At 36.4% G+C, this 9,475-nt stretch overlaps 1 protein-coding gene across 1 annotated transcript in view; it reads left to right on the top strand.

The window, feature by feature from the left end:
• ATP11A (ATPase phospholipid transporting 11A) overlaps positions 1 to 2,925 on the top strand; it is a 194,681-nt gene extending 191,756 nt beyond the window's left edge. The window contains exon 27 of the mRNA XM_042781157.1: positions 2,668 to 2,925. Within this exon, the coding sequence (XP_042637091.1) occupies positions 2,668 to 2,925 (258 nt within the window). The remainder of the gene's footprint in view (positions 1 to 2,667) is intronic.
• Positions 2,926 to 9,475: the final 6,550 nt, after the last annotated feature.

Below are 9,475 nucleotides of genomic sequence, written 5' to 3'. Positions count from 1 at the left end.
CAAGTGTCTTAGCCACTATGCTACCAGAGCTCCCAAAGTTTGACTAGAAAACTTAAATATTCAGATGCCCAACCACTTATATCTGCATGCTGTTTGAGCACCATTACCTTTAATCTTCAGGTTATATGTCCCGTGCTAAAGTTCTTCTGTTTGATTAGAGAAGGACAGGGATAAACGCATAGGTCCTTCTTCTCAGGAAACTACTCCTTGTAGAAGAGCATTGCATTGCCTAGAAAATAGGTACACAGATGACTTCTGGCATGTGTGGCAGGACTGTTAGCTCTAGAGTTCTGGAAATGCTTCCTGCATTCTCAACTGATCCTTAGCTTCTACTGCATTGAGGGCAGGAACCCGATCAGACAACTTTTGCACTCTGATGCTTGGAGGTCATCCTTTGGCTCAGTGACTTGTCAGAGTCTCTACCTCTCCTACCTGGCATATATATTTGGTACTGTGACGTATTCTTTAAGCACTTTCACTATTGCTCTGTTCTTGAGTATGTTTGTTTTTTTTTTTTCCATGTGAATAACACTTTCAGAAAAGACTATCTGTTTCCTAGTAGATTGCTTGGGCATCCTTGCAGAAAGACAACCTGCCAGAAAAATCGCTGTGTCTGCGCTGACATCTCTCTACCTATTCTAACCACCCTAGAGTCACTTACTCAACAGCTAATATTAGACTCCCACTTCAAATGCTTTAGGAAAAAAAAAAAAAAAGGCAGGATCTTTTTTGTTTATCCATGAGGCCTGATGAATAGCCACAGGTTTGTATTAATCTAGCAACAGAGTCTAAAATAGTCTAGAGGAAGAGAGATAGTCCGGTTATGCTGTTCACAGAACACTAGTGGACACTGACCCCTGACAGTTTAATGAATCAGTTGGATTGAGATTAAAAAAAAAAAAAACCTGCACTACTTGGATTTTTGTTCTCTACCTTGAGACACTCTTTCACACTTCCCTGATGTATGCCTCAATCATCTCAGTGTTTTTCCTCATCCTTGCAGAAGAGTATGAAATATAAAGCATCTGTAAATGCAGTGCCGCGCACCGATGGGCCACTTCTTGAAGGACCTCTTACCGCTTCCGAAGCATAATTAGCTCAATGATAGGTAACAGTATTGCACAGATATTGCCAAGTTGGGAGTCACTTTCTTGGTGTGCTGTGATTCTTTGAAACTGTCCGTTTTTCCTCCAAAGTTTTTGCTGTGCTGTGCCATTTTTGATAACAAAAGTTAATGATAAAAAGTAATGATAATAATGAGCATTTTTTTAAACACACACATATGTATTTGCTATCCCAGGTAAGTGACATGCCTGAGAGTGACTTAACTGCATATGGTAGTGTATTGTATATATGCACACATGTGTATATATACGTACACACTCATCATATATGTATGCTGTGGCTGATATTTAATATGCATATAAGCAACATTAGCTCAATTAACCATGTTTATAGTTCATTGTCGCTGGAATATAAGCTCTTTCCTAATCCTGTGTGATGGAAAGTTTCATTTAAAAGATCTGTCAGGAATGGTATTATTTCAAAATCAAAAATGGAATCTGCATGATTTGCATTGAACATTAACCCAGTTAAATGTTTGGTATGAGTCCATTTTTGTATATTAACTGGAACATGTAACTTGTGTCTTGTATCTGAAAAAATGAAGATTGTAAATACAACCGTCTATAAAGCATTTCCTAATCTTGACCTCTCAGAGTGTAATAAGCACGTTCATCATCCAATTTCTCTATCTAGAAATATTCATACTTAGGAATTATTTCTTAAAATAGATTTGCACTGTACAACTTACCATTATTCTCCCCCTGCCTCGCTAATTTAATAATGTTTATGACACATTGCTGGCCTTGTTAAGCTATTAATAATAAATCACACAGACCAAGTATATCTGTGGCATATACAAAAACAGCAGTAGGCTGAAGATACTCAAGATGGGTTTAGTCAGTGTGGTGTGTACCCCTAATCTCTGTGTGGGGGAAGATACACTGATGCCAGGTGAGTCCTTGTCTTCCTGTCTTTGTGGTGGTGGCTTAGCAATTTTATCATAAAGGAATGAAACTTTACTTAGGCTTTAGGGCATTTGAACTTCACTGAATGGTTATAATAGTTAAGGGAAGGAAGCTACGTGTATTTACAAACCGTATTCTTTCTCTCCAAATTCTTTATTGTTTCCGGAGTGATGGGATGTATCAAAAAGTGGGAGATATTTGCACCTAGAATATCAACAAATACATTGCCTTTGTATAATATTTGAAATGATACAAATACCATCTGACTTGTCTTTTATATTCAAAACTGATGACCTGATAGTTGAGTCTAGCAATTTTTATAGGAAATAATTGTATTTACCTTCATTTGAGGAGCTCTGGTAACATAGTGCCTAAAGCACTTGACTGCTAACCAGAAGGCTGGGGGTTCAAACCCACCAGCCACTCCTTGGAAGGAAGATGGGACAATCTACTTCCATAGTGATACTGCTTCAGAAACCCAAGGAGGGGCTCCTATGAGTCGGGTCCGATGACAGCACAAAGCAACAACAACAACCTTCATTTTGAAATTGCTCAAAGAAGTTTTAGACAGGATTCTAAAGGAGGTTACAGTGATCATTCTGGGGACTGACTTTGTATTTTGTTGTTCTCTCAACAGGATACATGCAGGCAGCATCAGAACCATGTTTCAGAATTCACCCCTGTTGCCTCTTTGCAAAGCCCAAGCTATCAGAGCAGTGAACTCATCAGTCCCTCAACCACAAGCTCTAGTTCTCTCTCTCAAAAAATGATGTTAACATTCTGGAATAGCAAGGAGTCTTTAGTACACCCACCCGTGTTTGGTCTTTCAAATAACTGTTGCAATTCCAGTTCAAGACACTACTACCATGGGTCCAGTTTGGAAACATCTGTATGATAGATCACCAATTCAAGCCTTTAAGAACTGCATTCTTGAGTGTATGTGTGTTTGTGTATGAGTGTGCTTTTTCCTTTGTTTCCAAAGGAGGACAGAAATGTGTAACAGAACTTGTTCTAAGAGGCATTTAGCTCTGACATTCTGAACTGAGCACTTTAATTATAATTTCTTCCAGGCCTAGTGGCTTCTCATATTTTTCTTTGTGCATTTGGTTGGACTACTGAAAAGAACAATGTGGTACTGTAAGACTGGTAGCAGTAGAAGTCTCTTTACCCCATGTCCAAGTTTTTGTGTCTTTACACTCACTGTATCTTCTGTCATTTGATATTACTTGAAGAGAATAGGTTATCAATTCATGTACGTTTTGAGATCAGCAGTTCAGCTTTGAGCCAGAAGTTATCACCTCACATATCCCCAGTGACCATAATTTTAGGCATGTCTGACAGCCATGTTCTTTTCATCTTACCCTCACCTGTGCTCTCTGTAGAACAAAATGATTTTGTCTCTCTATTACCTTTTCTCAAGAAGCTCCCTAATACTTCTATTTTTGGAAGTGGCCAAATTAGACATTCAAACAATTGTGTGTGTGTTTTCCCATTAGAATTGTAGAGATTGCTTTTGCTTATGTTCATTCTCTCCATAGTGAAGTTGGGTGTTTTTTTGTTTGTTTGTTTGATTTTTTTTTTTTTTTTTGATGGGTTATATCTGAATCTAAGTTTGTTTTGCTGGAGTGAGATATTAACTCTGTATGTTTTGGAATATTTTTTTAGTCAGTGTTTTCTCTATATCCATCACTTAGTTGCCTCTGTGGAGGAAAATAATAACTTGTATTCATGTGTGAGGAGTAGATAACACTATTAACATAAGCTTTTCCAATACAAGTTTTGAGATAGTCATCAAGTCACACTCCAAAAGATAAAGTTGACTTATCTTTGGAAATTTTTCATTTCATGGACTTTGGAGAAAGGAATATTGGTTTCAGGTACCCTATAAGGAGTCCTGGTGGTGCAGTGGTTAAAGAGCTCAAAAGGTTAGCAGTTTGAACCAACCAGCTACTCCATGGGAGAAGTATATGGCAGGCTGCTTGCATAAAGATATACAGCCTTGGAAACCCTAAGAGGTTGTTGTCCTCTGTCCTATAGGGTCCTATGAGTCTGGATGGACTCAACAGCACTGTTTGGTTTCGGTTAACTATTTGACTGTAATGGTCAGATTCCCCTTTGGCTGTAATTATTGAGAGATAACCACTAGGGGGTGTGCATCTACCAAAATCTGTTTAAAGCTGAAATGAGTTTGATGACTTGCTTGCCTTTCAGTTTTAAAAAGCAGTGTCACTATTTTATACTTCCTCCAGTGCTCTATTGTTTTCACCAAACTTTGCTCTGATTTTTTTTTTTTTTTTTTTTAAATCCTAGCTCTCTCCTTTATCTTAGGATTTTGGCTAAGTTTACTTAAGGTGGGTAACAATCCACAAGGCTGCCTTAAAGCTCCTGTTACTTTTCTGTACTGGTATTTCTATTTCTGAAGGATCCCTGGTGATACAGTGGTTAAGCACTCAGCTGCTAACCAAAAGTTCAGCAATTTAAACTGACCAGCTGCTCTGTGCGAGAAAGATGATGCAGTCTGTCTCCATACAGATTACAGCCTAGGAAACTCTATGGGGCAGTTCTACTCTGTCCTATAGCGTTGCTATGACTTGGAATCGACTCAGTGGCAACTGGTTTGTGGTTTGGTTTTTTTTTCTTTTTTTTGTTGCTTAAAATATGCTATTTGACATAACCTTAATGATCCTTAAAACATTTCAGTTTGAGATTCAAACTTTAGACATTCAAATTAATGTCTTTTTTTAAATGTATCACCCAAAAGCTAAAAGAAAACACCTTTCCCACTGCTAAATTCATATTTTGAAAATTGGGAGTCTTTTATAAGTGAACATTGAGATTTGTCTCTGATGTTTGATATTAGATACTTTTGGAAGTTCAGATTTCACAATTTAATTGTATGATGTTTCACCTATAGAATATGTATTTGAACTAAGGAATAATTACTGTTTTCCAAAAGGAAAGAACAGTGAAGTAGTTGGAATAAGTTAAAGTGAAATGTAAACACTATACCAAAGATTAGAATAATGAAGCCTTGACTTAGAATTAGAGTAACAGAAAATAAAGAAGACACCATTATTATCCTGAAGATTGTCTTTACCATTTCAATTCTCATCCTACCATCCCGTGATATGCCTGTCACAATGTTATGTGTATGGTAACTGCATGCTTGGCAGTCATCGTTTAACTAGACCCTGCAAAACAATGGTGTGTGTATTTTTACAGTAATTTTTAAGAACCTAACATATGGGTGTAAATGTAATACCTATAGGGGCAATAGATTCTCTGTATGTTTAGTTAACAAATTATTTGTAATGTATTTTTTTAGAAATCTTAAAATTGCCTTTGCACTGAAGTATTTTCATAGCTGTTTATATCTCTTTTATGCATTTATTTGTTAGCATACCATATATAATTTTTAAAAGTATGTTTTAAAAGCTTTTTTTTAAGTTTATGAAATTTTGGCCACTTTACATTTAAATTCTGGTAAGAATTTTGGCTGAATGTTTCAATATCTGACGAATGTGAAATTTTATGATTTGATTTTATTCTCTATACCTCTTCATTTGCTGGTATTTCTAATGGCAGTGATTGTTGAAAGGCATATTTAGAGTATAGTAATTTGCTAAGCTTTTTCTTCACAGTTCATTGCAATTTCATCGGTGTTTTCATTTTTGTTTTTAATTTCTATCCTTCCGCCTTAAAAATAAAAGATTCTTGCTTAATGGTTAAATCTGCTGAACCCCAGTTCCGCCTGTTATCTAGGCATTTAACACATACCTCTGGTAATTCATGTTTTATTATGAAAGTCACTAAACTTTCACCTTCTCCAAAATGTGTTTTAAAAATTTATTTGGGAAATCATTAGATGGATGTGGCTAATAAACTTAATTCTAGAAGGGACACAAGATAAAAAAATAAAAGGAAGAAAAGACCATTGAAATGACATTTCAGATATATTTTGATGCAATTTTCCACCTTACAGCAATTAGTATTTACTTGCTTAAACTATCTTTAAAGCAAGTAATGTCAAGTTTAAGCATTCTTCTTATTTTAGAAAATCTTATTAACTGCTGCACGTTTTAATAAATTAGCACTGTAATTTACCATGTTGGTCCAAATACATAGTTCTTAATTCCCATTCCATTCCCTTAAAAGCAAATCATTTTGTAAATGCATGAGTGGTCCTGATTACATTTGTATTCTCTTGCTTTCAGCTCCAACTTGCGGCCATATGCATACATGTGTGCATGCATGCACACACAAATACACACACATATACTTCCCTTAACTCCTAATCATCTCTGCCTTGTTTCTAAGGTGGCCCTATGATGGTCACTTCACCCATGCCTGGGAAGATAAGCCTTCCTTAAGCCTACTGTGTCTCTGTGGTAAGAGGAGGCTCTTTCGTGGCAAAGGCATCAATAAGCTTTTGTACACCAGACAATGGAGTTTGCAGCCATAGCTTCATTAATATAAACTACTTGAGAAGGATATTTCAGTGCCCAGGACGAAGTTCTTTCCCTCTCAAGGACATTCAGCTGCCCCTATTTAAACCTCCACTGCAATTCAGCACCTAAGATGAAGTGTCCAGAAAACAGAATGTGGAATCCACCAACACTCTACATCGTATCTGCTGCTTCTAGGAGCTTTGCCATTGCCATAGCAGGAGGGCTAGCCCTGTGCACAGGTCAGCTAGGAAAAAACCAAGGCTGCTATTTCTTGGCAACTAATACTAAAATCCAAAACAACCCATTCCTATGTTATTTGAATAATAGGGTGAACAAAACAGACCATATGAAAATACCCTTGATGTTTGTAGCTCTCATAAGACACTGATCATTTGACGGGTGTGTGCCTAGACTAATAAATAAGTGATAGTCTTTGGAGATTTAAAAGAAGGAGGACAAAAAAATGACAAGTTCATATGATAACAAGTTTTATATAACTTTTTAGTTTGACATGCTGAGCTTTTTTCAGCTTTAACTACAAAAGAGTCTCATACATGCTGTTATAACCATTTTTTTAATTGTTGGGCATCAACCACAATGTTCATTGCAATCTGAGGGAAGTTTTTTAGTCTTTTTAAAACCACTTAAGTTCAAATATTTTGCACTGACTTGTAATGCGCTAATGCAGCCACTTACATTTTAATATTATTTATTTGACAAGTCATTATAACATGGTATGCAGTTCCTTGCATTCTACACTTCTTTTGGAAGTCACCCATTTGTAACTTTAAAACAGGAAAAATGTCAGGTGACAAACGCATTCTTTTGTTTCATGTTAGTGGGTAGGTGAGTGAGAATGAGAATCATTCTGATACTGTGTCTATAAACAAAGCTTTAATGAAAATATGTTGGAAGTATTATGAAAGTGTGATTATACTTTTGCAGAAAAAAAAATCTAAAAATCAGTTTATATAGCTTTATTTTTTATCTTATTGAAATATACAGAATTTTAATATGTGTATATTGTCTCTGACTTAAAATTATAATGTGTGTATGCATTGCCATTTAAAATGACCATTCATTATGTAATGTAATAAAAGAATCTTCAGAAATGTATTTAACATGAATGATATCTGTAATTATCATCATCATAAATACTGGAATTTATTTTTCAACTACTACATCTAATAGGTGCATTTAACATAATAAATCAGCCTCCAATTGATAGTATTTCATTAACCTGCTTTGAAAATTTAAATTGTGAATTAATTCAATTCTTAAATTTCTGTAAAGTTTATTTTGTATGCTACTGTTTTTAACTTTTATTTCTGTAGATAAAGTATGACTTGATAATTATATTGGACTTTTCTGTAGATTATCTCAGCAGAAGACCTGAATCTGCTTGCAATAAAGAAAAAAAATACCTGGTTTAGTTTCTTGATAAATAAATAAAATCATATAAGTTAGACTTAAATAGTCTTTTAACAAAAACTACAGTGAAAACACTTTCAAAGCATGTTTCTGTTTGGAGTAAAGATGGAACATATACTGTGGGAACAGAAGCTCCTTAACTTTCCTGAAAGTTTGTGGGGCTGGGGGTGGTCTGCATTCTTCTGGTCACTTCTGCTTCCTCATCTTTTTCTGTTGGATCCTCTGCACACTCCCTCACTCTCTGGGCTGTTCCTTCCACTGCATTCTTCCTAATGCACACCAGGCCTTTCTCCTGCTTTCACCAAAGCCCAGTAGTAGAAGACTATAGGGAGCTCTGGTAGCATAGTGGCTAAAGCACTTGACTGCTAACCAGAAGGCTGGCGGTTCAAACCCACCAGCCACTCCTTGGAAGGAAGATGGGACAATCTACTTCCATAGTGATACTGCTTCAGAAACCCAAGGAGGGGCTCCTATGAGTCGGGTCCGATGACAGCACAAAGCAACAACAACAACCTTCATTTTGAAATTGCTCAAAGAAGTTTTAGACAGGATTCTAAAGGAGGTTACAGTGATCATTCTGGGGACTGACTTTGTATTTTGTTGTTCTCTCAACAGGATACATGCAGGCAGCATCAGAACCATGTTTCAGAATTCACCCCTGTTGCCTCTTTGCAAAGCCCAAGCTATCAGAGCAGTGAACTCATCAGTCCCTCAACCACAAGCTCTAGTTCTCTCTCTCAAAAAATGATGTTAACATTCTGGAATAGCAAGGAGTCTTTAGTACACCCACCCGTGTTTGGTCTTTCAAATAACTGTTGCAATTCCAGTTCAAGACACTACTACCATGGGTCCAGTTTGGAAACATCTGTATGATAGATCACCAATTCAAGCCTTTAAGAACTGCATTCTTGAGTGTATGTGTGTTTGTGTATGAGTGTGCTTTTTCCTTTGTTTCCAAAGGAGGACAGAAATGTGTAACAGAACTTGTTCTAAGAGGCATTTAGCTCTGACATTCTGAACTGAGCACTTTAATTATAATTTCTTCCAGGCCTAGTGGCTTCTCATATTTTTCTTTGTGCATTTGGTTGGACTACTGAAAAGAACAATGTGGTACTGTAAGACTGGTAGCAGTAGAAGTCTCTTTACCCCATGTCCAAGTTTTTGTGTCTTTACACTCACTGTATCTTCTGTCATTTGATATTACTTGAAGAGAATAGGTTATCAATTCATGTACGTTTTGAGATCAGCAGTTCAGCTTTGAGCCAGAAGTTATCACCTCACATATCCCCAGTGACCATAATTTTAGGCATGTCTGACAGCCATGTTCTTTTCATCTTACCCTCACCTGTGCTCTCTGTAGAACAAAATGATTTTGTCTCTCTATTACCTTTTCTCAAGAAGCTCCCTAATACTTCTATTTTTGGAAGTGGCCAAATTAGACATTCAAACAATTGTGTGTGTGTTTTCCCATTAGAATTGTAGAGATTGCTTTTGCTTATGTTCATTCTCTCCATAGTGAAGTTGGGTGTTTTTTTGTTTGTTTGTTTGATTTTTTTTTTTTTTTTT

Source organism: Orycteropus afer, unplaced genomic scaffold (genome assembly GCF_000298275.1).
Source record: "Orycteropus afer afer isolate SDZICR_OR568_19922 unplaced genomic scaffold, OryAfe1.0 scaffold00089, whole genome shotgun sequence".
In the NCBI taxonomy this organism is placed as follows: Eukaryota; Metazoa; Chordata; class Mammalia; order Tubulidentata; family Orycteropodidae; genus Orycteropus; species Orycteropus afer.
This window is presented reverse-complemented; position numbering and strand designations above follow the sequence as displayed.